The 27729-nt window shown below is 41.2% G+C and overlaps 3 protein-coding genes across 7 annotated transcripts in view; 2 read left to right on the forward strand and 1 right to left on the reverse strand.

The window, feature by feature from the left end:
- The window catches only part of AGXT2 (alanine--glyoxylate aminotransferase 2), a 47544-nt gene that overhangs the window by 11378 nt on the left and 8437 nt on the right, over positions 1-27729 (reverse strand). Inside the window, exons 10-14 of one of the 4 annotated variants that reach the window (XM_068176771.1) lie at positions 27437-27569; positions 26263-26351; positions 24679-24831; positions 24239-24337; positions 22612-22763 (exon numbers count right to left, since the gene is read on the reverse strand). In XM_068176771.1, coding sequence (XP_068032872.1) covers positions 22653-22763; positions 24239-24337; positions 24679-24831; positions 26263-26351; positions 27437-27569 — 585 coding nt within the window. In that variant the 3' untranslated portion in view covers positions 22612-22652. Of the gene's footprint in view, positions 1-22023; positions 22764-24238; positions 24338-24678; positions 24832-26224; positions 26352-27436; positions 27570-27729 lie in introns of those variants that run through there. The other 3 variants (XM_068176773.1, XM_068176770.1, XR_010994550.1) reach the window with 3 other exon arrangements.
- On the forward strand, positions 60-4692 carry BRIX1 (biogenesis of ribosomes BRX1). The gene is made up of 10 exons (XM_068175675.1): positions 60-253; positions 951-1062; positions 1442-1485; positions 2086-2156; positions 2535-2584; positions 2685-2758; positions 2858-2908; positions 3205-3306; positions 3830-3958; positions 4282-4692. Exons 1-10 carry the CDS (start codon positions 86-88, stop codon positions 4549-4551), a joined length of 1071 nt encoding a protein of 356 aa, XP_068031776.1. The 5' UTR covers positions 60-85; the 3' UTR covers positions 4552-4692.
- On the forward strand, positions 7239-22347 carry DNAJC21 (DnaJ heat shock protein family (Hsp40) member C21). 2 transcript variants are annotated; one of them, XM_068176768.1, is made up of 12 exons: positions 7239-7390; positions 7584-7677; positions 8547-8670; positions 9362-9484; positions 13853-14157; positions 15444-15595; positions 15935-16022; positions 16262-16420; positions 17066-17105; positions 18978-19168; positions 19560-19635; positions 20619-22347. In XM_068176768.1, exons 1-12 carry the CDS (start codon positions 7294-7296, stop codon positions 20778-20780), a joined length of 1611 nt encoding a protein of 536 aa, XP_068032869.1. In that variant the 5' UTR covers positions 7239-7293; the 3' UTR covers positions 20781-22347. The 2 variants fall into 2 exon arrangements, with proteins under 2 accessions (XP_068032869.1, XP_068032870.1); XM_068176769.1 differs by having other exon boundaries at positions 19563-19635.

Raw genomic sequence — 27729 nt, forward strand, 5'->3', positions numbered from 1 at the left:
GTGAGATCACAGCCTCGCCAGCGCAGGAGCTGCGAGCGCAGGAAACGTGACGCGGGAAGCGGAGCGGGCGAATAGCGAGCGCGGCATGGCGTGGGGGCAGATGGCGGCCAAGAGAAAGCGTGGAGGGCTGGCCGCGGGGGAGGCGAAGCGCGCCAGGAGCGCCCCGAGCGCGGGCGAGGCGGCGCCGGAGGGCGGCCCTGGGCAGCGCAGCACGCCGCCGCAGGAGTACAGCATCCCGCCGCCCGTGTCCCAGGTACCGCCGCTCGGCCCGGGGCTCGGGTTGTCTGAGGGACCACGGCTGAGCCGTGACAGAGAGGTTTATTCGTAATCTTCTATAATACCAGCACAGCTAAAAGTAAGCGTGGTGGTGCGTTGTTTCTGTGGGAATACGGGAAAAGCGCTATCTTGGTCCATGTCGGTAAGATGCGTTACCTCAGTTCAGATGTGTTTGAAAGAGTTGGGCAATTCTGTTGTATACAGAGGCGGTATGGAAACTGTGGCTGCTCCGTTTAGGAATCATACGGAGAAGGTTTCGGTAATTGTTCGCTTGTAGGAAAAACGTGAAGTACTGCGTGTAAACACGAAGATTTCACAATACGCTTGTCGACAGGAGAAGCTGGGTTGTCCTCTGGGGCTGTCCCTGAGCCCATTTTGCAGGAAAATTAGCGATGCACGTGGCCTTTTAGTAGTTGGATGGGAGTGAAAGGCTGTGCCTGGGGGCACGCTGTGGATCGGGATGAGGACGGTTCCTCCTGTAAAAGCAGTGCCCCCCTACGCTGTAGGGAAGTCTCCACTCTTGCTGAGAGCGTGGTTCTCTCTGTGTGGGCAGATCAAAATGAAGGTTCTTGCTGTGTCTTTCTGTATTTACTGTCTGAACTTTTATTTTTGCTGCGTTATAACATTATTAAGGCTGGAAGCTTCCCATGTGACTCTTGTGTCTTTTTTTCTAGGGCAAATGGAAAAACAAGGAGCGAGTGCTGATATTCTCCTCTCGTGGAATTAATTTCAGAACAAGACACCTAATGCAGGACTTAAGGACATTGATGCCTCACTCTAAAGCAGGTGGGGTTTGAACATCATTCCTAACTTATATTTTGAGCATACTTTTAAGCCGAAAGCTCTTAACAACCTGTTCTTTTATTTTTTCAAATGTGGTACAGAAGAGTTTTGGTGAAACTTGTATCTTAAACAAACACCTTTTGAGCCAACAAGTACAGCAATTGTTGTATCCTGGTATTTTCTGAGAAGGGAATCCTATGGCATCAGTCCTGAACCTGCACAGTTAGTTTTGTTGCTATGTTTTATTTGTTCCATAACATGACAGAAACAATTTGATAATTACCCTTTTATTTATAAACTAGTAAAATTTTTGTAAAACATCTGACTGTTCAAAGAATTTCTTGTTTTTTCCAGCCTTGTAAATGTTGTTTTTGTCTTGCAGATACTAAAATGGACCGTAAAGACCAGTTATTTGTAATCAATGAGGTAATTCAGGATTTGTCTTGGTGCTTCTTTATTTTATTTTATTTTCTATGGAAATTCGGTATGCAAGGGAAAGGGGCAACCAAGTTCAAAGTGTAACTTCATAGGTGAAAATTACTGATACCCAAAAAGCCAAAAGTTGACTTTTGATTAATAAAACCAGAATGAAACTTTTAATTAGATACAGATTTTAGTAATGAAGAAATACAGCATTATGTGCTTTTTTGTGTAGGTGAAAAGTGTAGTACGACTTATGCTTGAACAGTGCAGGACACAAATATGCTGCCAGCCCAAATATAGTAGGACATTGATATGCTCTTGTGTTTGTATCCTGGAACCTAATGCTCTTGTGTTTGTATCCTGGATAGGATTATCAGGTTGTTTGTAGCTTTAATGAGGTTATTACTCCTTCTAGTAAGTACACGAAATTTAAAAATAAGCCAAACCAAAATTTGAGTGTCAGTAGGTGTCATTTAATAAGACAAGATCTTTGCTTTTGTACTTCCATTTTGGAGAGGGGAAAATATTAGAGATGAATGTGGAAAGTTATCAAAAATGTCTTCAGGATGTTTGTAAGCAGCTAATTTGCTGTGTCTTGTGTAGGTGTGTGAAATGAAAAACTGCAATAAGTGCATCTTTTTTGAAGCCAAAAAGAAACAGGATCTCTACATGTGGTAAGGAAATGCTGTTTTGTTACATTTCTGTTTATAGCTGCAAATGCTTCAGTTCTAGCTGAAGTTTCCTACTCTAACAGTGAAGATGCATGATATACTGCTGCTTAGTTAAATTTGTTCTAATCTTGCGCTTCTGTGGATAGTGCAAATTTACAGTGCATGAACAGCTTTTGGAGACTATTTGCAGAAGCATTTTACAAAATTATTTAGAAAACAAGTGTTTATGAGCATGTTAAAAAAGCTCAGTACAGCTATAGAATTGACAGAAACTACTTTAATGCAGGAATAACTGGTTGGGGTGTAGTAGTAGAAATCCAGCATGTATTCTGGCTGCTGTTAATTTTTCTTTCTCTCTTCCCCACCACTTCTCCTCTGAAGGCTTTCAAACACACCACAGGGACCATCTGCTAAATTCTTGGTGCAGAATGGTAAGCTGGTGGACATTATTGTGTTTGTATTCTTGCTGTTCTGTCCGAAACATTTTCTGTAAGTAATAATGTTTGTTTGTTTGTTTTTTAATCACTGTAGTTCACACACTGGCTGAATTGAAGATGACAGGAAATTGCCTAAGGGGCTCAAGACCCCTTTTGTCTTTTGATCCAGTAAGTATAGGTTTTATTTCATTTGGGTATGTTCTTATTCTTTTTGCATGACTATTGCATTTAGCCTTGTATGTAAAATAACATTTTTATTTTTTGTAGGTATTTGACCAGGAGCCACACTATGCCCTGCTAAAAGAATTGTTTATTCAGGTCAGTCTATAGTTCTAGTGTTTCTTCACTGGAAATGTTTTTTGGTAACATACTTAAGAATTACAAGTGGTTTTTTTTTTTTTTTTCAAGTAGCAGTTTTACACTTCTGAACTTGAAAAGATCACAAAGGATTGGGATCATATTCTTAGTACGACTCAGACACTTATTCTTAAGTTTTGGGTTATAAAATATAACCTTGGTTTGGGAACTGAGTAAATTAAAAAGAGTTTAAAATGAGCCATTTATGTTTGACCTCTTAAATTGCAGATTTTCAGAAACACTGCCTTTTATTACAGATATTTGGTACACCACAGTACCACCCCAAAAGCCAGCCTTTTGTCGATCATGTTTTCACCTTCACAGTCACTGATGAAAGGATCTGGTTTCGCAATTACCAGGTGAGTAGTCTCTCCTAGCTCTTCAAAAGGAGGTCAGCAGAGTAACTTCATATCAAATCAATTAAATAAAATAAGAACCATTATTATTGTTAGCAGGATATGCCAGCCCCTACTGCTTACAGGTTCAGTGTCCTGAAATGACTTCCCTTCTGCCATATGTCTGGAGAGATCTGGTTCACTGAACTTGCATTCATTGAGTTGTGATTCTGTGAGAGATGTCTTGGTAGCAGGACATACTACCCAAGGCCTCAACTGTGCCTTAACCAAAATTGCTGCTTTGACCCAAAGTGATCTAGAGCTTACTTTGTGTAGAAGGAATTCACAAATACAGAGTACTCCAAAAGCTTGCTTGAATTTCAAAGAACTGCTTTATGTACAGGACTGGGTTTATACAAATCTAGCTAATCAGGTACCTTATATTGAATTTAAATTCAGTTGTGTATTACCATATGCAAGGTGCCTGCAAGGTCATATGCTTTGATTCAATCTGTGAGAAATGGAGAAAGTTTTCTTTTTATTGCAGATAATAGAAGAAGATGCATCTCTAGTAGAAATTGGGCCTCGTTTTGTCCTGAACCTCATAAAAATCTTCCAAGGTAGCTTTGGAGGACCAACTCTCTTTGAAAATCCTCATTACCAGTCCCCAAATATGGTAAGCAGCTCTGTCTTTGTTTTCTCTTTCATTTAGCAACTAATTTGAAAATCAGCCTTGCAGTCAGTATATACAGGAGCATCAAGTATGCCTTTCCCCATGACCCTTTGTAGTGCCCTAAACTGGTGACAGTTTGAGAGCAGAGTAGTTTTGTAATCATGAAGTGAATGCAGAAGTCATGTTACTGAAAAGATGGCATTACACTGAGGGTCTTGGCCATTAAGCAGAGAAATTAGCATTAAAGAAATAGGTTTCTTTAATACCAGATTTGTTCCATCATGCTTATTTGAAGCATGATGAAATTTAAATTCTTATTTTTATAGCATCGCCGGCTGCTAAGATTGTCAGTGGCAGCTAAGTTTAGAGAGAAGCAACAAGTGAAAGAAGTGCAAAAGATTAAGAAAAAAGGGACTAAGGTCCTTGTTGAAGAAGATCCTACTGAAGTAGTCTTTGAAACTCCAGCTGAAGAGAAGCCAGTGGAAATACAGCTTGTGAAACCAGAGTCAAAGCCAATTGTTAAAGATAAGAAGAAGCTTCGCAAAATTCAGAGGAAGAAGCAAAAAAAGCTATTCAGAACTGAAGGATCTGTGTAGATGTTATAAGGAATGAAACTTCATACAATATCAACCAAATATTGTAAATATTTGAATTCACATTGTACAGACAAACATGTCTGAACTTCAGTTTTATGTGAACAAAACATACATTCCTTTATAAAAATTGACCTTGCATTCTTTTATTGTCTTCTGGCATTCTGGGTTTTGAGAAATAACATGGCATCCCATTCAACCTGGCCTTAAACACTTCCAGGGATGGGTCATCCGCAACTGCTCTGGACAACTTCACTATGGCTATTTCTTTATTACATACCTTTAGTTCACAGTTCCTGACCTCATGACCTGGTTCTTCCACTTTCCAGTTCTGCACTCCCCCAAACTTTCTGTGTTTCAAAGTCTTCCTCGTGCCCTGTTTCTGTTTGATACCTCTGTTTCAATTGCCAGCATCTTAAAGTTGAAAATACACAACTCGTTTGAGAGGAAGCTGACCTGTTAAGTTCTAAGTATCATCCCACCTAGCAGGGTGAGGGAAATCCCATATAACTTCTGCAGCAAAGTGGTCTGCGTGCCATATGACTGGAAAGAAAGACTGGTGAATATAGGCATATGCTCAGTTCTCATAGTCTAATACATAGTCTAAGGCACAGCTAAGTTGGAAGGGACCTCCATCAGTATAATTGAGTCCAGCTTTACTCCTTGCAGAACTATGTAACACTAAGCCGTAAGACTGAGGTCATCATACAGACCCTCTTTAGCTCTTTACAGGCTTGGTGCCATGACCACTTCCCTGGGAACTGACCATCGTCTGTGTAAAGAGCCTTGGTGTCCAGCTGGAACTTCCCTGACACACTCATTTAACCACAGCTGGCAACAGCCCCAGAGAGCTGACTGCCCACTCTCCCTTGGTAGGGTGGGGGAGAGAATCAGAAGGGTAGAAGTGAAAAGTTGTGAGTTGAGATGAAGACTTTAGCAGAAACCAAAGCTTTTTGTAAAGCAAAAGCCATGCAGAGAAGCAAAACAAAACAAGGAATTTACTAAATCCTGTGGGGAGGCAGGTGTTCACCTCCCAGAAAAGCTGGGTTCCATCACATGTAACAGTGACTCAGGAAGACAAATGTGTCACTCACTCTTCCTCCCTTCTTCCTCCAGCTTTGTATATTGAGCACGGTGCTATGTTGTGTAGTATAGCCCAGCAGTCAGCTGGGGTGAGCTGCCCTTGCTGTGTCCCCTCTCAGTTTCTTATGCACCCCACTCTGGCAGGTGGGGTGAGAAGCAAAAACGGCTGTGAGTCTGAGCATTGCTCAGCAATAATGCAAGCATTTCTATCAACACGTGTGTTTTCAGCACAAGTCCAAAACACAGCTCCCTACCTGCTACTGTGATGAAAATTGACTCTATTCCAGCCAAAACCTCCTGGAGGGAGGAGGAAGGGGGTCCCCCCTCAGCCTCCTCTCCAAGCTGAACAAGCCAGCTGCTCTCAGCTGCTCCAAAGTCCTGCCGTCTGGACCTCTCCATCTAAGCTGCCCTCCTGATAAACTCCAATAGCTCCAATAAACTCCAACTTTATATCCTCCTTATGTTGAGGTGACCCAAAACTGTCCCCAGCACTTGAGGTGAGGTTGCCCCAGTGCAGAGCAGAGCAGGACAATCCCCTCCCTTGCCCGGCTGTTGATGCTGTGCCTGATGCCCCCAGGACAGGGTTGGCCCTCCTGGCTGCCAGGGCACTGCAAGCTCATGTTCAATTTACCATGTTTGTATTAAACACTGAGATTAGGACCTCCAGATTTTACTGTGAGATCAGTGCCTCCAGATCTTGCTGTCTGATCCAAAGCTCAGTTTGTGTACACTGATAGACACCTGACCTAGAGAAGGAAAGTGACTTGGACCAACCCTAACATCTCTGAAGAGCATAGGTATAAAAAGAAGCTACCTTGAGAACGTGTGCTGTGCTGGCTGTGCCTCTGAGCTCCTCAACACCCACAGGAATCAGAAATGTTTATTTCAGAAACAGTGTAGCCAGCTGGCCTAGGGAAGCGATTCTTCCCCTGTGCTCAGCTCTAGTGAGGTCTCACCTTGAGTCCTGTGTTCAGGTCTGGGCTCTCCAGTTCAGGAAGGACTTTGAGGTGCTGGAGCAAATTCAGAAAAGGGAAACTAAGCTGTGAAGCACAACAAAGCCTGGAGCACAGGTCTTAAGAGAGGCAGAGGTATTTACCCTGGAAATGAGGAGGCTCGGGAGACCTCATTGCACTCTACAGCTCCCTGAAAGGAAGGGTTGGCCAGGTTGGGGTTAGACTTTTCTCTGAGGTAACTGGCAAAGAGGACGCAGCCTTAAGCTGTGCCAGGGGACGTCAACGTTTGACATTTGGGGTAATTTCTTCAAGAAAGGGTGATTAGACATTGGAATGGGCTGCCCAGGGAGGGTGGAGTTACTGTCCCTAGAGGTGTTTAAGAAAAGCCTGGACGTAGCACTCAGTGCCGGTTGACACGGCGGTGTTGGGTCACAGGCAGGACTCGATGATCTCGGAGATCTTTTCCACCTTCACTAATTGCGTGAATTCCAGCACAGCGTGTCCGGTTAATCTCACACACCGTGACCGCACGCCCGAACCCGGCCGCGGAGAAGCGCTCCCACCGCGCCGCCGGCAGCCGAGTGACACCGCGCCGCAGGTCCCTCCCCTCCGCCTCGCTCCTCCCGCTGCAGGCCTCGCCCCTCCCGGCGCGGGGCGGCGGTGCCCGGTGTCCCGGTATCCCTGCCCCGCCGCCGCCGCCGCCATCGCCATGAAGTGCCACTACGAGGTGCTGGGCGTGAGGCGCGACGCTGCCGAGGAGGAGCTGAAGCGGGCGTACCGCCGGCTGGCGCTGCGCTGGCACCCGGGTACGGCCCGGCCCCGGCCCCGGCCCCGGCCCCGGCCCCGGCCCCGGCCCCGGCCCCGGCCCCGGCCCCGGCCCCGGCCCCGCGCGGCGCGGGGGCACCGCGCTGTCGCCTGGCTCGGTACCGGGGGCGGCGGGGCGGCTGCTGCCGCCGAGCCTGAGCGCCGCTGACACGGTTTCGTTGAATTGTCCTGCAGATAAGAACCTCGAGAACGCGGAGGAGGCAGCGGAGCAGTTCAAGTTGATCCAGGCGGCGTACGACGTGCTCAGCGACCCACAGGAACGGGCCTGGTGAGCGGCGCTTGGCCTGGCAGAGGCTTTATTAGCCTTGGCTGTGCCAGGGCTTGTCCTGTGCTGCTCCTGGGCCTCGCTGCAAGTCAGCGCGGGCAGCCGTGGGCAGGGGCAGCCGTCTGGTTTTGGGCTTTGCAAGAGTTAGAGCCATGCAGCCCCGTGGAGAGGCACAGCTCCGCACTCTCACCTTCCTCGTGGTGTGCCGGGAGCTGAAGGCGTGCAGGGCCCCGAGGAGCGCCCTGCGAACAGCCAGGCTTGGCCTGCTTCCTCCTCCCCGAGCACGGGGCAGCTTTTCACGGCAGCTCTGGTCAGCCCTCAGGCCTTGGACAGTGCATACAGGTGTTCAGTTCTAATTTGAAATACACACATACACCTCTCTAAGGGTTCGCTATTCTAAATGTTCTCTTTAGCTTGTTTTTCACATGGGCTGAAGCATCTACCAGATTACACAGCTAAACCCACCTCCCTTGAGTTTGTCCACCTTGAAAATATAGGACTGTTTTTCAGTTTTTATGTGCTTATGTACGATTTGGGGTTTTTTTGAGTGCATGCAAGTATTGGGTGATTTAAATAATGCCCTACCCCTTTCTGGAAGTTTGGTGAGGCATCTTTCTCAAATGTGATTGATTGGTAGTTGGTGCTGGAGGAATTACTGCTATAGATATTGCAGATAAAGTAATAGTTAAGTAAAGGTCAAGAGGGAATATCTACTGTGTCTGTCATGTTTTTTCTCTCTGAAGACTTTGGATGTGAGAGACAAATTACAGACAGTGGGTTAAGCTGTACAGTGATGTTTTAGGCATACTGTGTTAGTTTATCAGCACTGAGGGGTGTTCTGTGTCATCCTTGATGCTGTGAATTTTTTCTAGGTATGATAATCACAGAGAAGCTCTGCTGAAAGGGGGAGTTGATGGAGACTATCAAGATGATAGCTTAGATCTGCTGCACTACTTCACTGTTAGCTGTTACTCTGGATATGGGGATGATGAAAAGGTAAGGAATCAATTTTAATTAATCAGCTTAAATTTCATTATAAGTGTTAGCATTTGTTCTGTGTTAAAGTTATATGTAGAATTGTTAGCACAGCTTACACAAACCTAAGACAAAACTTGTTGCCGTAGAGCAGGACGGGAACGAGAATGACTCCAAGTCGAAGGATTTTTGAATTTCCCATTGGATTTTAAAATACTCACTCATAATATTTAATATATTGAAAAGCTCCAGGTGATTAGAAAAACATCCACCAGAGGAAATACTTACCTTTTGTTACTGTACTAGTAGTCAGTTAGTAACATATTAATCTAGAAGGATATAGGATATTTAGTAGTGAATTTTGTGTCTGGAACTTCCACAGAACTTGATCCTGCATTACTAGAAACTTATCACCATCTCCAGCATATGGAAACATTCTTTCTTTTAAAATTGTTTTTTTACTACACATGTGAGAGAGATAGAGACAGTATGAGGAAGGTGGAAATAAAAGCCTTAAGAGATAGTGGACCTTTATTAAGAAGGGTCATGTACCTCAAGCAAGTGCTTACATAGCCTTTATCCTGGTTTTGAGTCGCTCTTGCAGTGTAGCAATGTTTCTCTAAAATACACTGCACCTGAGCATTTGTACATCTATTATTGTGCCATGCAGAAGGTTTGTTTATTTATTTGTTTGTTTGTTTTTTTATTTAAGGGATTCTTTACAGTCTATCGACAAGTTTTTGAGAAGATTGCAAAGGAAGAATTGGAATATATGACACAGGAAGATATTGAAGAATTTCCTATGTTTGGATATTCTGATAGTGACTATGATACGGTAAGGGCAAATGTAAAACTGAGCTGCAGGTAATGGAGTTAAATCATTACTTTGTCCCAAAGGAAGGGTGCCTGCTGATCTCTGAGGTGAATATCATGCATCTGTGGTTATCTTCTACTGTTGTAGATCATTACTGCAAAGGAAGTGCTTGTGGTCTGATTCATATTTGTGTGAATTAAAATAGATATTTCCTGTTGGACTATAGTATTAGCCAGACCTGCAGGGTTAGTTGTCAGACAGATACTTCACAGGGCCAACCATCAACTATGCCAATGGAACTTAAGTCTATTGCAAGACCTATAAACCAAAAGAATGGATATTTTCTTTGCTTTCTGATGAGAGTAGTTTACCAGTGTTTAACACAACTTACGTTCCTGAGCTAATTTTTTTTTTCCTGTAACTTGTAGTGTCTTGTCTCATACAGGCAAACTGTATTGCACTTAGTATGTAGCACAGCCTTTAGAAAATAGATGTGATGTTGACTGGCAGTGTGAGCTTCCATTTTGATTACATTGTCATCTGCAATTAGCTTGTAGTCAGGTCTGATTCAGAAAAAATTGCATACTTTCCTTTGTGAAGAAAGAAAAGAAAGTGTATGGGTACTTGTATGACTTGAATTCTTGTCATCTGGTTTGCCAACTATTTGTTATAATCTATTGTCATGGTTTGACATGGAAGTGATTTTTTTCAGGAAGTCGAAACCAGGACAGGAAACCAATCAGTGGTCAAGTTTGGATATTGGCACCTGAAGTGACTACTAAAGATAGGGATACACCTCTGAGAACACAGGGGGTTAAAAGCAGGAACTCCCAAGAGCTCTCTCTCTTTAGTTCTGGTCAGGGTGCTGTGCAGACCTCCCCCGCCCAGCCATGGGGCTGGGTGGGGGAGGGGAAGCCATGCAGCCTGGTTGAGGTGAGCCGAGGGGTAGAAGGACTGGAACCGAGCCAGCTCCTGTGGACAGAAGGGTGGAGAGAAATGGAGATGCCTTTTTCATCCCCCCCGCCTTGAGGGAAGAGACAGAGAGTCTGGATGGCACCTGTAACTTTGCCGGTGTGGAGGAGAAGGCGGGGGGGGAAGGCGCCCAGCCTTGGCCTTGGGAATCGGCTGCTGGGCAGAGATATCAGCCGTCCAGAGAGTCTGAACTTTTAACCCTTTCCTGAGGAATGAAGGCTTTGTAAAATATTACTCCTCCTTGATTTGAAATAGAAGAGAGACAGTCTGGGATCTGAGATGATGGAAGAAGAAATTCTTGAGTTGGAAGGAGATGATGGAGTGGCTTGTGGCTGGACTTTTCTTGGTAGCCATAGTCTGAACCAAATTCTCCTGACAGAAGCTGCACTTAGGGTGGTGCGTTGGTGTGCCAGGAGACCTGTTTCAGTGATTACCAGCAGAGGAGTAGAGAGAACAGAGGAGAGTTGAAGAAGGTGTGGAGAAGCCCTCTGTCTTCGAGGAAGAAGAAGAGGAGAAGAAGACCTCTGTTCTTAGACCCTCAGCCCCAGGGGAAAATGGGGGGGACTGTAGTCCCAAGATGAGAAACTGAACTGTTGTCTCTTTTGGTCCATGGCAAAGCATCCTTAAAGGAGCCCTATGAGCAGTCTGTCCATGCACGGTGGTGAGAGCACTGTGACATGGAAAGGAGAGTGTCACCATGGCAGATTTTCTCCAGGTGGTTGCCATGTGTGACATGGAAACACAAGGGTGGCAATTGTGTTTCCTGGGGAGTCTGTGGCACAAGAGAGACTCCTGTCTCCCTTGAAAGATTGAGTATTTGAATATCTGAAGGGTGGCAACTTGATCAGGATCCTGGGTAGTGTCTCACTGTTGAGTTTGTTTGGAAATTAGGTGGGAGGAGGAGGGGTGTTTTGGAAAGTCTTCATCCAGGATTTAGTAGTTTAGTAGTTTTTATAGTAGTAGTAGTTTAATAAAGTTCTTTTCTTTGTTATTAAGCTTGGGCCTGCTCTGCTCTGTTTCTGATCACATCTCACAGCAATTATTTAGAAAAGTACATTTTCATGGGGGCACTGGCATTGTGCCAGTGTCAAACTGTGACATCTATCAGACTATGAGATTTAGGATTTTTTTTAAGGTTACCAGTATTTTTGTGTTGAAATTAAATAATGAGGTGATAAAACTTTCCGTAGGGAATAACTGCACAATATAAAGTGCACTCAAATATCGCTTCTAGTGTGGTACTTCTCCCTGTCACTTTCTCAGTATGGATAATTATTTATGAAATTTGAATTGATTCATACCTTAAAAGTTAGTCGCTTCAGTGGTACAAACCTTGAGTAGAGTTGAAAATAAAAGTTACAAATCAAACTTCTTAAGAAGTGCCAGAAAGGGTGTTTGGATGTGGGAAGAAGTTACAGGATGGCTTAACAAACTGAAATCTTTCTCAGGAAGAATACACAGTATCTCTGAACCAACTACAATATGTCTATTCATGTCATTATATTGAAACATCTTTTGAAAACTGCTTATTTTGAGGCCATGGGACAGATAGGATTATAGACGCAATAGCTTTAATGCTTTTTTAAGATGTCAATTAATAACTGCAAAAAGGACTGGAATTCTAATTCAACATGCTTTGACATCTGCCTAGTTCACATTGTTCTGGAAGCAGAGACTGTTTTTTTTTTCCCTAGAGATTCATAGGGGTATTTTATAGGAAATAGCTTCTGTTAAGTAAAAAGGTGATTTTCCCTGTTGTCTTATATTCAGACAAAGAGGTTACACTGTCAGAGGATTCCAGCAGTGCAGAGCTCACTTCTTTATGCAGTAGGAATATAATGGGAAAATAGTTTTAGAAGGGAGCTACAAAAACTACACAAAGGCTTCAAAATCTGTGATATGAATGCTCTCTGGTTTGGTGTACTCTGTGAATTCTGCAGAAGCTTGAGAGGCAGCTTTATTGGAGCCAGGCAGCCAGGAAAGATATTCTTAAGGCCATGAATTCACAAGCATTCATGGGAAGAGAAGACTTGCAGGTCAGCAAAAGTGATCAGCTTCAGGTCTGAGTAGCAGGCAAAACAAAATCCACCTGTGAGTTCAGCAAGGGCTGCTGTACAGACTGCTGGTGAGTACCAGACATGTGCAGGTTGTTAAGGTAGCTGCTGGGAATGGGTAGAGTCCCACCTTATACATCTGGTGAAGGGGAGGATGGTCCCTGTCATCAGTTGATGGGTGTGCATCCTTTTGCACTGAAGTATCCTCTTCTGAAGCAGAGATCTGAGGTAGGTAGTCTAATGTTGCTCAGGTTATTGGATGAAATATGAATGTTTATTGGTTATTTTTGTGATAGCAGGGAAAAACTGTAGTGACTTGCCTGCTAGAAGCCACAGCCATGAACTTCACATGTAGATAGGCTACTGGAAGTTATTGTTGAGTTATTCCTGTGAATAACAATTGATAGTTGTAGTTCCTGTAAATAAAAATGGGAGAAGAAGAAGAGGACTCACTAGAAGAAAACACTAAACCATGAAGTTAAATATTTCTATGAGGTATCCCAAAATACAAGCAGTTGGGCATATATAAGTGAGTAGTAAAAAGGAAGATTGATGGGGCAAGTAGTGTAAGAAGAGAGTTTAGGCATATCTTGATTGTTGAATATACAAAATTCAGAAGGACAATAATTATTTGGAGAGAAATAAAGAACAAACCCAAAGTTATTATGATGCCACATTATTAGTCCAGCATTTACACATGAATAGTAAAAGGGAGGAGAATAAGTAACAATCACTTACTTTTTATTTTAATGTGAAAGCTGGGGGGCATAATTTTAGCATACAGTTTGCTAGCAAAACAGGAGTAAATGTTTCTTCACATAGTCATTTGTTAAACTGTGCAAGTCATAGCTCCTTGCTGTTGTATCATCAAGGGCTATTCATTTCTGTCTTGCTCGGGAAACAGAGAAAATACACAAGGAAGAAATAGCATTATATATTTGTTTTGCTGCTTTTTTTATGCTGTGCAAATATATGGCTGACCTCTGGTGTGGTTTAATGTGGAGGTTTGTAGGTAAGTACCAGCTTGTAGACAGCATGTGTGATTCTGATTGTGCTTTTCAGTTTGACAGGAGAAATACAGCACAGCTAAGTAACTGGACACTACTGTCAGTGTGATCCAATCCTGCAGGGGAACATTTTTAGAAGTTGCAGTTTGTAATAGTTTAGACAAGATTGTTGAAATTATGTGCTTCCAAACTTCAAGGACGATGTTAGAAGATTCTCTAAATCTTCACTGCTCTGAGGCAAAACTGTGGCCTGTATAAAGTTCAGGGAAAAAAAATGGTTACAAAAGCCCTGAATTATTTTCTCGGCTTTTCCTGTCCCTCCTCAACAAGTGACTTAGTTTTGCTTTTTCTTATAGGTAGTCCACCCTTTCTATGCATATTGGCAGAGTTTCTGTACTCAGAAAAACTTTGCTTGGAAAGAAGAGTTTGACACACGACAAGCCTCAAACCGCTGGGAGAAACGAGCTATGGAAAAAGAGAACAAGAAAACAAGAGAGAAAGCAAGGAAAGAGAGGAATGAACTGATCCGTCAGCTAGTAGCCTTTATTCGTAAAAGGGATAAAAGAGTACAGGCTCACAGAAAACTTGTAGAAGAGCAGAATGCAGAAAAAACAAGGAAAGCAGAGGAATTTCGGAGGCAACAAAAGCTAAAACAAGCCAAGTATGTACATGTGGAACAAATTTTTTTTTTTAATGAAAATACTATCCATGAGGATGCGATATGACATAGATGCTGATAGTAGCTCCACTTGCTCTTTTAAACATCCTTGAAAATTTTAGGTAATAATTTTTGTCTCAAGTGTGAGCTTTTTAAAACTCATATTTCTGCATTGTACTGACTTGTAGAAATCTAAGACAATTGGGGAATGGTTATCTGGGTGCTGTGGGTAACTGGCTGTAATAGCAAAGAACCCAGTGTGCTTTTTTTTAGCTGGGGAAATAAAACTTAATAGTTCTCTTTCTTCTTTTAGAGAACAAAGAATGTAAGTTGTAGAATAAGGGAGAACAGGCTTATAGCAATCTATACTTAGATCACCTTCATCTGCCTTGGAGCTGTACCTGCTAAAAAGAAAGAGGGGATAATGAGCTTAACTTTGTTTTCTCTTCTAACTCTTTGGAAAGGACTCTTTGCTTGCACTAAATGTGAACTAAATGTGCACTAAATGTGCACTAAATGTGCACTAAACTTGTCAAAGTTTGGCTTTTTTGCCAAAATAGGAAGAGGTGGTCTCTCAACTAGAGCCACAATTTATTTTTTCATCTGGAAGAACTCTTTGCTTGTACATATGAGGGAGGAGCTTGAATTCTTATAAAGAGTGCACTTGCAAAGTAACGGCATATTGATAAAAATTATGTAATAACATACATGGAGTATGTTATGTACTATTTTTCTATATATACATAGGTACTTTCCCCCTTTAGGGACAATAAAATAGGGTTGTGCATTTACTGACAAGTGGCTTGATAATTCTGAGGCTAGAAGCTAGCTGGAGCAAAATTCAGCTGTCCTGTGATGCCATATTTGATAACTTGGGGCACACTTAAATTGGGAAAACTGAGTTGGTACATTCCTATAGTGCACAGTCAAGGAGTAATGTGCCTGTGGATTTTTTTGTCCTTCATTTTTTGTGAGTTTGGATCTTAGAGTAGGATTGAACTGACTTCCTTGCTGTCAGCTTGATACTGACCATGCTGCCTGAAATTCAGCCAGGACCCACCTATGTTAATATCTTTGCTTGCAGTGTAGAGGTGCACACTGACATCACAAATTAACTCAGATTGCTCAGATTTCCAATTATTTGCTTTACCATAATAGGTTCAGAACTTTCCTCCTGAGATGCCCAAGAGGAATAGTTATCTTTAAGTAGAAGTTATCTTTCAGTAACACTGTTCCTGTAGTTCCCATCTCAGGAACACAGTGTAGAAGTTACTATATTCTGCTTGCAGGCTTGCTGAGCAGTACAAAGAGCAGAGCTGGATAACTATGTCCGATCTGGAGAAAGAGCTGCAAGAGATGGAGGCACAATATGAAAAGGAATTTGGAGATGGATCAGGTGGTGAAGATGAATTAGAAGAACAGGAGACAAAAGGCATTGAAGGTATGGTGTGTAGGGAGGTGATACATATACTGAGTCACTGCAGTATGATTGTGGCTCACTTACAGCCTCAGATTCGCACTTCTGACTGTAATGCAACTCTCTCCCTCTGAGAATGCTGAGCTAGAGTCTGTCCCTCTCTGGTGTTTTCCTTTGAAGAAGCTGCAGCTGTTAATTTATACCAGTGTCTGATTTGGTAAGGTTATCTTGAGCTGTCTGTGTGTCAGTAGTACTGGAGAAATTGAATGTCAGTGCTGTGACTATTTTCTGAATCTTAAAGAGCATCTTGTTCAAAAATTGCTCATCTGACTTTGTCTCTCTGATCCCCACTGATCTCTTCAGACAAACTGAATGACGAAACTGAAGAAGCTGAACTTGTTGATTGTCTGTACTGCCCTGCTTGTGACAAATTGTTAAAAACTGAGAAAGCGTAAGTATTTGTGGTTGGGGATTTGGGGCTGGAGGTGTTGGGTTTTAAGTAATTTAAAACTGCATTTTAGAGAATTTTTAACTTCACATAATGATGAGTGTTGTCTGTCCAGTAAAGACATTGTCAGTGCAGAAATTTCCATACTTAGTAGTACTGGATAATGGGCCTGTAGTTAGTTTATATGTTAATATAACAATGTTTGTTCAGAGCAACCTGCAGTAACAATCTGGTCTTCACAGCATGAAGAATCATGAAAAATCAAAGAAGCATCGAGAGATGGTGTCGCTGTTGCGACAGCAATTGGAAGAGGAGGAAGGGAAATTTCCTGTGTCTTCAGATGATGCAGATGGAATACAGACCAAAGAGGAGGAAGAAACAGAAGGCATACCCAAACAGAAGTACTTAAAATAGTTTTTAATTTTGACTTTAATCATGACTCATGATTTACTAAGTCTCAGTGGCCTTCAGAGGGAGCTCCTGATGATTTGCTGCTGCATTGCTCTCAGTATTGTACAATTTGAAATACTTCTTAGCATCAGAGTTCCAGTAAAACACATGCCTTTGCATGACTGCATTCGAGTGTCATAAAACAACAGACTTACGTTTTCTCTGCTGCCTAAAGTTTTATGTTAAGGAAAAGAAGGGTTTTTTTATTTTTCAAGCAGAGGGACTTCCACAGAGCTCAAGCTTATTGATTTGGTACTTACTGTCAATTGATTGCTGTCAGAAATAGAAAATGAGTGTGCTCAAAATCAGAATTGTTACACAACTTAATTTTTTAAACATCCAGAACATAATCTCAGCTGTCTCACTGGTGTTTATCTTTGGGTTCAGTCTGAGCAGAACAAATGTTTTACTAAATGCAGTGAGTAGTTTGGGAGACCTAATGTTTTAATTCTGGCCTGAGTAACTTTCTTTTTGTGGCTACCTAATATCATGGTAAGAGGATAAAGGAAAAGTATAGCTTGATATCTTTTTAGAAATTATACTAGATTTTGGGGGTTTTCTGTAAAAAAAAGGTAATTTAAAAATTATCTTTACAGGCTCTCAAAGAAACAGAGGAAGAAGCAGAAAACAATGAAGGTATGTAGTGCTAATCATATTCTGGGACCTTTACAACCCAGTTTTCTTAAGAAGCCAAAAACCAGCATTTAACTCCTGACAAATGTTTCTCTGTCCTGCAAAATAGGAGAACTTGAAATTCCACAGAATTTGAAAACTATTTTAAAATATTTTAAATTCTTTTTTGCTGCCATTATAACTTTTATTAGACTTATTATAACCATATTTTATCATAATAATAGACCTCACTTTGTTCTGTTAATGCAGATGCTAATATGTGGTGCTGACTCTAAAAAGGCCTTAGTCTGAAGTATAAGAAAAACAGATGGAAACTGACAGATAAGGAGAATGCAAGGAATTGATCAGTAAGACCGGTAGTGGCCTTGGTGCATAAAGAGCTCAGCTTGGTGGTCACTTCTGGCTTTAGTTGTAGGACTTCGTATAATGCATTGTTTTTTAATCTCTAATTTAGAGGGGGTTGAAAAGACTGGCACAGTATTGGTTTCCTGTTGACACTGTAGCTGTTGGAATGAACACATCCATTCCACCTTTCTCTTGAAATGCAAACAAAAGTAACACCAATCTGTTGTACTCCAGGATCTGAGTCTGTGTGTGATATCACAGATCTGTACTGACAGCAGCAGGTGAAATTCACCAAGAGCAAGCTGTTTGAGGCTTGAGTGGCAGGGGTGTTATAGTCAGCATGCTCCTCTGTCTGCCTTCCTCAAACTTTATCCTTTTCAAGTATTTACTCCCCCATCCTAGCCTTGTTCCAGTGACCTGTCTGTATCAGGTTCTGGGTCTTCCATGCTTTCCCTTCTAATTTCCTATTCTCTGTTCACCTTTTCTGCCCTCTCCCACTCCATCATTATCTCTTGTTCTTAAGAAACTTTCCTGAGACTTTCAAGCATCTGAAGCTTCCTGGCTTCACATTGGCTGGTCCAGTTGCATAGTCTGAGTATTGGCTGGACCTTCATGTTTCTATGCAGGCCATGAGGCTTCAGTCAACTCTTTCCTCCTCTGTTTGAGACCAAAAGGTCTGTTCTCACTGCAGAGGTGGCACATAGTCACTGTGGCTCTGTTCCATCAGTTTGCTACAGCCTGGACAGTAGGTGTCACTCTTGCGTTGCAGAAGCTGGAATCTTAATGCTGGGAAATTCTGACCTCCATCCTTTGCCAAGCATTGTGGAGTACTGAGAATCACTGTGGGTTTTATTTTCTTTTCTTGAAGTTAGGATTAGCCAAGTTTTTTTTCAGATAGCTGAGACTGTGCACTAGAGATGGTAAGAGTTGCATTAATGTCGTGTTAGGTCAAATTTGTTATTGTGATTTTGGGAGCTTTGCTGTTCTGCTTCAGACAGGGAGTTAATATTTTGCCAAACCTCATGTATTGAGTCTACTCTGGCACATAGAAAAGGCTGCCACTATCTGCTAGGGAAGGAAAATACAGTGTGTCTACCTAATTTCAATCAGCTCAGTTATTTTGGCTTAAGTGTCCTAATGCAGTTGTCTGGCACAGAAAACTTTAGTCTAAATAATTAACCCTTTGCAAAGTTATAAGCCAAGCCACTATCTGTGAAATAAGAAATGGTAATCAGAACAGGATGAACCCTGTGTGTAAGTTGAAAGCTACCTTCATTCTCCTCTTCTGTAGTTTCAGAGGCTGTTTTATTGGTGTTTCTTCCCTTCACCACAGGTGGCCTCATCTTTCAAAACAGGAGAAATAAGGTTTTACATGTTACAGTCTCACTGAAAACACAGAGTAAAATTAAGAGGGTCTATGGCTTTCTCTCCTCCCAACCCACCCATGTTTGAGGTAAATGAGTATAATACTACAAACATAGTCATTAACGAACTGAAAGTATTTAACTTGGATTTTTTCTGTTTGGACAGAGTTATGAGGATTCTTTTGATCAAAGTGCTGATGAAGAAACAGTTGAACAAAAGGAAGTGCCCAGCATGGAGAAGGACAGGGACTCAACAGAGGAGTTGGTAGATGATGGCCAAAGATGTGCTGTGTCAGAGGACACAGGCATTACAGACGATGTCACCCAAGAGAATGAAACAAAAAGTGAAGCAAAAAGGTGTGTTGGGTTGCAACATTGCCGTCGCTGTGTCATTCTGTGTCATCTTTGATACTGTCAAACAAGGATAGATTTATTCTAAAATGTGGACTCTGGGGGCTGCTCACCAAAAATGGTTTGAATAAATACGATACTAAACAAAGTGTGTAGGAACTTCTCTGGAAGTGGTATTTGACTGCAGATTACTGCAATATCACTTCCCAGGAGCTGATGCAACATTCTGAGATTAACAATTGACTGTATAATTTTTTTTTTCCGGATGCACTTACATTTTGTTGCATGAAGCAAGAACAGGGGAAAGCAGCAGAGACATTGAAAACTGAAAAACATCAGAAGCTTGTAAATGCTGAATGTTCCTGTGCACTTATTTTGGTTCCTCTTTGTCTCTTAGCAGCACTAAGCCTAAAGGGAAAAAAGCCAAGGAAGCAAACAAGTCTAGTAAGTTGTCATCAGAGAGCTCAACAATGGTATGTCAAATTACTTATGCTATTTAAAATAGAATCATAGGTTGGAAGGGACCTTAAATATTATCTAGTTCCAGTAGACCACATTGCTCAAAGCCCCATCCAGCCTGGCCTTGGACACTTCCTAGGGATGAAGCATCCACAACTTCTCTATGCCAATGCCTTATCACCCTTACAGTAAAGAATTTCTTCATAATGTGTAATCTAGACCTGCCCTCTGTCAGTTTAAGACCATTGCCCATTGTCCTGTCAGTCTGCCTGTATAAAAAGTCACTCTCCCTCCTTTATGGAAGTCCCCTTAAGGCACTGGGAGGCTGCAATGTGTTCTCCCTGGAGCTTTCATCTTTCTCAGCCTGTCTTTTTAGGAGGGCTAAAAAGTGGTGGTCATGTAACTACAAAGAAGGCTGTTTTTTGGTCACCTCCAGTCCACCAATTCTGCCCCTGTAATTTTGACAGAGCTGAAACTTCAGCTCTTGTCCTTACAGAGAAATGCAGGACTCAGCTTCATTTCTAGTAGAGCTGCTGAAGTTCTGTGTGCAAGGCAGTTCAAATAAATGAAACAGCTGAGGACAGAGTTGTTGTCACCCAGCAGGTGACAGGCAGTACCGTTTGCATCTTTCTCAGTCTGATGCTTGCCGGAGAGCAAAACTTTGTAGTGAGTATAAGACAATGCTAAATTCACTGTATCTCAAAGCCCAAAGCATTGTCTGTATGGTCTGGTGAGATCAAAACTATTCTTTACTTTGAGTTAGATTTGCAAGGCTTCCATTCTTGATTTTACTTAAAGCACTTTGAAAGTTATATTTGTGTTTATTTAAAAAAAATGTGTTTAATTGTTAATAAATAACAAAATATTGATGACAGAAACAAACAGCTTATTCCTGGATCATTGCTAAGGAGAAACTGTGTGCAAGAAACTGATGTATTGCACTGATGACATATTCAATACAAATGTGAAGCATTCTGGGTTTTTTTTCTCATTGTAGAATGAAGTTCCTACCCACTGTGTAACCTGCAACTGTGCATTTCCATCCCGAAATAAATTGTTTGAACACCTGAAAGCCACAGGACATGCAAGAGCAACAACACCAACTGTAAAAGGAGCTGTGAACACCAAAAACAAAAAAGAGAAACGTAAAAACAGATAGAACTTTGCTATAGTGACAGTCTTCAGAATTGTACATTAACACTCTCACAGAACTGAAACATGCACACTGCCTGTGTCTGGAGTTAAACAAAGGCAAGTACCAATGTAGGGAAAAGATGAAGACGCACAAAAGGAATACTGTTTTGTAGAAGACTCTGTGCTTTCTTCTGTTCTTAACAGCCTTCCTTTAGTCATGGAATGGTTTGGTGTCATGGCACAAGTGGGTGTTCCTTCCACCAAGCCACCTTGTCCAAAGCCCTGTACCCTGAGCAGCTTTCACACCATGAGTGGGGAAATAGTAACTCAGAGCTACTCACCCTGTGTTCCTGTAGAACCTGCATGTATTATCTCCACACAGAGGAAATAATAAATTATTTTGACACATTTGCTGTTGCTTTTCTTTTGAGAGGGCTCAGCTCAGGGTGAGTGTAGCCAGTAGCAGGGCCTGTGCTCTGTGGGTGCTAATAGCACCCAGGTCATGGGTTTGATCCCGTTATGGGCTGTTCACTTACGAGCTGGGCTTGATGATCCTTGTGGATCCCTTCCAAGTCAGAATATTCTTTGATTCTTGATCCTCTATCAAATACGAAGCATCACCAAGATATGGGCTTTTCTTCTTTCAGTCTCAAATTACTTAATTACATTAAGCAGCAGACAGAAGGGAAGGAGTTAGATGACAAAGCTGTTTAATCAGTTTTGACAATTCCTATCTGTTTTGTACATCTACCTCCATGGCAGGTGTTGGGGAAAAAAAGTCTAGTGGAACAGTCTTGCTGGAGTAAGTGAGGGAGAAATAAATAAGTGACATGAATTAATTAATTTGTTCTGATTTCTAAGGAAAGACACTGTGCTTCTGTTTAAATGCATAATCTGCCTGATCTTCAGTAGAAAAAAAAAAAAGTGGGATATCAAACACCTGATTTTGGAGTGGAATCGGTTTGTACATAGGAGTTAGCAATGGAGTCAGAGAAGGCAGTGTTCAGCAAAGCCTGTACAATATTGTTTAGGACCCATGGAGTAAGATTTGGAGAGGTACTGATGCTTTGTTACTGAAGTTCCTCTAAGTACTGGCAGAATACTCTCCTCCCCGCAACTGACATGGTACTTTATTGGGTCAATGAATTTTTCCAATAGTAAATTAGGAATAAAAGTAAAATGATAAATGTACAGTTCTTGCTGACTGTCCACAACATCTGTTTTTTTATTGGAAGCTGAAGGAAGCAATGACCTTACACATTAAAATGTGATTATGTAAGAAAGAACATTTTATTCCACGTTCCAGAGTTTGCGCCTTCACAAAATGATTAATGGGTGTGCTATGCAATTCCAAAAGCAGCAGGAGGAAAAGAGAAGTGTATTTTGGAGAGAGTGATGACTTGATTTCCTATCCCCATGATAAAAATAATTACTGTAATTAGAAACATCTCAACTGTCTGCAGAATTTTTGTAATGCTCTAATTGCAGTGTGTCCTTCTAGGCAGGGTAAACAGTTTTAACTCTAAAATTTCTTTCACAACTTTTTCTGTCACTCTTTCTAAAAACTACTGATTTTGATATGATTTTCACAGGGGAAAGAAGAACACATGCCTGCCTCTCCATTTGATATCCTGTTAATCCAGTCAGGGTTTTTTTGATAATGGCAAAATAGGTGTGCAGTTCCTACAAATCAGCACTGTAGAACTGAACTGTAGATTTACAAAACAGATTACACCATATCCTTTGTTGAACACTGTATCTGTCAGAATGCTCTTATGATACTGAACAGGCATGTAATCGTCACACTGTGATTTTATTTTAGGGTAGATTAGTGCCCAGTCTGGGTTTCAAGTATCAGGGATTGTGTGTGCCTCTCATGTAAGGAAACAAATCAATTCTATTTTGCAGCTGCTCTTTCCACGTGTCTCTGTAAAGCAGTACAAAATACTTCCACAGCAAAGTCAACGTCGCTCTTAGTAACGCACATAGGAGGCTTAATTCTGAATGTCTGAGGAGAGAGAACAAAAAGAAAAAGAAATGCTCAAATTGTATGGAAAGAATATAGTTTCAAGCAGTCTATCTGGGTCAGCACTCCCACCCCAAAAAAGTGAGGAAAAAAGGAGAACAGCAGTGCAGGCACTGAGGCTTACGATAAATGCACTCTGAAGTGGAGCAATTTTGAACTTGGCTGCACTGAATTGCATCTGACTCATGACCCCCTCTTGATAACCTAACTGCCTCCACAAAAGACCTAAGTAGAGTAGGTTGTGTCTGCAGCTCTGTTCAGCAGACAGAGACAATCTCAGATGGATTTGTACGAAGAAAGAACAGAGACAGACCTATTTTCCTTTCTTGCAGCTCTACCACAGGGAAAAGTAGTATCTGCTGAGAGTGGCAGGCTCTTGCATTGTGTCAGTTGATTTGCTGTTTTATTATAGGTTGTTCTTAAAGGCTTTTAAGATAATGCATTATGAATGAATCACTAAATACTATATTGTAGTTAGGGTGCTATAGCTGGAAAGCATGTTAATCAGGAAGGGTTCTATGTACAGCTACACTTGTCAAGAACATAGGCTCTTAAATCTGAATGCTCAATCCATGTTTTCTAGAGTATTTATTTTCCATAAGAATCTTAAATTTCAGATTTTTCTGGCATCACATCATGGGACTTAATACATGAAGAGCGGAGTAATGGTCTTTCCCACCCACAGCCCCTGCTGAAGCAAACACTCACAGGTAAACAGCCCTCTTACCAGACAGAATGAGATTTTATTGCACTGAGCTTTAGCTCGTTACCTGTCTCCTGGTTTGTGATTTAGGGAAGAACTGATGAGGTGACAGACACAGTGTCTGGTTTATTTTAGCTACCCTCCATCCATCTCACATGGAAGCTGCCTCCTCTGTGTCAGAGGGCTTCACTGACTTTCACTGATGGGGCCAGCCCTGAGGTAATTCTCTGCCATTAACTGAGTGCTGCAGGGAGCTGGTACAGCGTCCTGGCTACACCATGGAGTACACCATCACGTGGTGTGGGCTGATGGCCTTCACATCCAAGTCTCTCTTCTGTACTGTTGCTGAACTTGCTGTAAACACCATTTTCCCCCCTTTAATTACTATAGAATTAGAAAATTACCAACTCCTCAGACTCAAAGAACTACAAGTTTTGTACTGATATGTCAGGTGATAACCTAAACTGTACAAAGACTTGGTCCTGAGTATTGCTGAGTTCTTCTGAATTGCAGAGACTGTAGTACCTTGGTTTTGTAGAGGAAGTTGTCCCTCTGAAGGAAAACTCCAAGCTTTGTGCTTGTTCAGAATGTTTGAAAATAATCATAAAATTCCTGTTTAGTTTTAAAATGAGCGACAGAGATAGCTCCTAAGAGTATACATTTTCTAATTTATTCACTAAACTAAATTAACTTGGAGGGCATGTAGTTCACAAGGACATAAAATAAGCTTTATTTATAACCAGAGGTTCAATACCTGACTGTAGAGTCCTCCTCTGCCGATCAGAACCCCCATATCTTTACAGTCCTCCCAGATTTGACTGATTTCTTCAGCTGGAAGAGGGCGTCGGCTGTCCTGAGGAAAGGAAATACTAAACGTAGATATTCTAAATTATTTCTGTGACAAAGATGTATATTCCAGTCTCTCCAATAAATCCCAACTCTAGCTGAAAATGTTAGCCACATAACTTACCTGCTCTCATGAGCCTGTGCAGTTAAGGTGCATGTCACTGTTTACTCAAAGCTTGTGAAATAGCTAAATGATGGAATGTTCTGGCTCATTTTTAGCCAGAGCAATGTTTTCCCAATGCAGTGTCTGCTTTTTAACGGGAAATATTTCTATTATTTTAACTAAAATAAAACGTGATAAAGCCTTCAATGGCATTGTAAATTGAAAGGAATGAAGAAGTCTCTAACCTTATCTGTCACCATTTCTACTCCAATCATAAGTCCCTTGCCACGGACATCTCCAACAATGTCGAATTTATCCCGTAGTTTTGCCAACTCCAGCAGCATGTATGTTCCCACATCCTCACTATTTTTTTGCAGACCATCTTCTTCAATAGCCTGGTTGAAATGAAGTACCATGACAGTGTTGCAGGAAAAGCTTTCAACACATTCTGTGAATCCCCATTGAACTTGACACTATATTTATCTCACTTCCTTGCTGTGTTCCTTGACTACCTCAGTGCTCCCATTTTCCTTCTCATAAAATACTCTTAACAGCATCAGAATACTATTGCACATAATACTTGGAAGTTTCTGTGGCACTTTTCACATTTTTCTTAATACTTACATTTAATCCAGTAATTCCTATTCACATGTACTTGTAACTGAAAAATACCTGACCAGAAGGATTATTTTCAAAATCTTACCAGAATATTTTAATTTTTTCAGTATCATGAGAAGAATACAATTTGACTAGGCTTATCTGTGTGTTATAGGCAGGGAACAGCTTGAACACTATATTATATTTAGCAACAACATGCTTTTTAATAACAATCTTTTCTTCATTCTTTACACTGTCCTCCTTAATCAGAGTTCTTATTTGCAGGCATGTACTGGCACCTACACACAAATGATTAGATGAACTTAACATCTACATTTAGAAAAATTACATTTAAAAATAATTACAGAAGATAAAGTAGTTGTTTCTACTTTTCCTTTTTTTTTCTTTCAACTTCATTTTCTTCTTTCTGACTCTAACAATTTCCTTGGAATTATTTGGCTCCAAGTTATTTCAGAGTCAAAAACCCCCAAAACATGGGTTCTTTACACAATCATCCATCTTACTAATAGCTTAAACACCCAAACCAGTCAGGAAAGTAACATGAATAGAAACAGTGTCTGCTGTAATGAAGTGAGCTTCAGGATTTCATGTTCTTTGCATAATCAAGACAAATTGATTTGTGGTAGTGACCTACTACCCACTGACTGATTTTCTACTGGATAATAAGTAAAATATGTTGCACATTTTTCTGTTTTCTTTTTCATGAGGTAATTTTTTTTTCCAAAAGGATTTCTGACTTTAAGTATTTGTAACTGTCTGGTCATTAAGGCTTTTTAAGCATAAGGTAAAAGCATAAAGTAAGCATAAAGCATAAAGTAAAATTTTGCTAAGCATGTATGCCAGAAAATAGATTTTCTTAGCTGTGGATTTGTGTAGTGCTATGAAAGAATTAGCTAAGGATTTTGAGAAAGTACTCTCGTACAATTTTATTAACAAAGTAGAGAACCAAAGGGAGATAAAGATGATTTTGAAGTCATAGTAATAGGGCTTCTATTCTTTCTAGAGATCTGAAAATTTTTGCAATTAAACTAATCAGGATTTTTTCCTGTGTATAGGACACATTGGCCATGCATGTATACATGCATATTCAGCATATGTTTATGCCCTTAGCTATTTTTAAAATTGCCCACATAGAAACATATACATGCAACTTTCATCTTTTGATACAAAGACCTTGTGGTACAGCTAAATTCATGTAATGTTCTTCCTACATCAAGAACTGCAGCTCCAGCTACACAGGCCAGAGGGTTTCCTCCAAATGTATTAAAGTGAAGGTTTTGAGCCAAGGAACTTGCAATCTCTAAAAGAAAAAGAACAACACTGGTTACTCCTTCAGTTCACAGAATCACAGAACCATAGAATCACAGAATGGTTTGGGTTGCAAGGGACCTTAAAGATCATCCATTTCCAACCCCTCTGCCATGGCTAGGGACACCTTCCACCAGACCAGGCTGCTAAGAGCCCCATCCAGCCTGGCCATGACCACTTCTAGGGATGGGTCATCCACAGCTTCTCTAGCCAACTTGTGCCAGTGCATCATCACTCTCACAGTAGAGATTTTTTTCCTCATACCTAATCTGAACCTAATCTCTTTCAGTTTAAAGCCATTCCTCTTTCTGTTACTCCATGCTCTTGTAAAAAGTCTGTCTCCATTCTTCTTACACTGGAAGGCCAAAATAGGTCACCGCAAAGCCTCCTCCAGGTTGAGCAGTCCCAATTCTCTCAGCCTTTCTTCTTAGGAGAGGTGCTGTGCCCCTCTGATCATCTTGGTGGCCTTCTACAGTTACCTTGTTTGGTAACTGTACTGAATTGCTTTAAACATTTGTTACTGTAACAACAATTTCATTTACTGTGGTTCAACTCTGATTCTGCTGGAGACAACACAGCAAGATTTCCTGAAAGCAGGCTGTGCAAAATGAGTATTTCCACAAACTATACTGCCTAGCAGATACCAGAATAAAACTTATTTTAAAAGTCATGCTTCTAACATATGCCCTCACCTGCTATCTACAGATTTTCCTCACTAGATTGAGCCAGCCATTTGTAGGAATCAAGCAGCTGCCCTATTTATTTGCAGTATATTTATCAGTAAAACAGTGAATTCAGTGAGGATTTCCAGGCTCTTTTACCAACCCTATAAACCACTCACATGTTCATTCCTGCTTCAGTTATACAACTAAACCCATTTAAATACAGCTCTGTACTGATACAGCATGTGGTGAAACAAGTGAAGCAATGAGGATCCAATTCATTTGTCAAAAGATAGACTGAGATAAATTTTAAGTAATTCACCTTTTTAAACACACATCTCTCCAGCAGTAATTATGCTGTATTATGTTTTGCAATTACTCTGTTTTAGATCATAGTGGAACAGAACACTTATACCTTTTGTTGTAACAACAGCTGCCATTGGGAAGCCATTACCGATTCCTTTTGCCAGAGTAACGATGTCAGGGACTACACCATGTGTTTGAAAACCCCAGAAATGGCTGCCTGTCCGTCCAAATCCTGTCTGCACCTTTCAAAGGTAAAATTCAGAGAAACACTCATCACTTTCTCACACTTTATAGTATAGTTCCTTTTCTTGTCTTTCTATTGTTACTTTCTATTTGATTTGCATTAAACAGCAACTACATCTGGAGTCAACTTGTATTAGGACCCTAATTCAGATGGTCCTA

The sequence above is a fragment of the Anomalospiza imberbis genome, chromosome Z (genome assembly GCF_031753505.1).
Source record: "Anomalospiza imberbis isolate Cuckoo-Finch-1a 21T00152 chromosome Z, ASM3175350v1, whole genome shotgun sequence".
In the NCBI taxonomy this organism is placed as follows: domain Eukaryota; kingdom Metazoa; phylum Chordata; class Aves; order Passeriformes; family Viduidae; genus Anomalospiza; species Anomalospiza imberbis.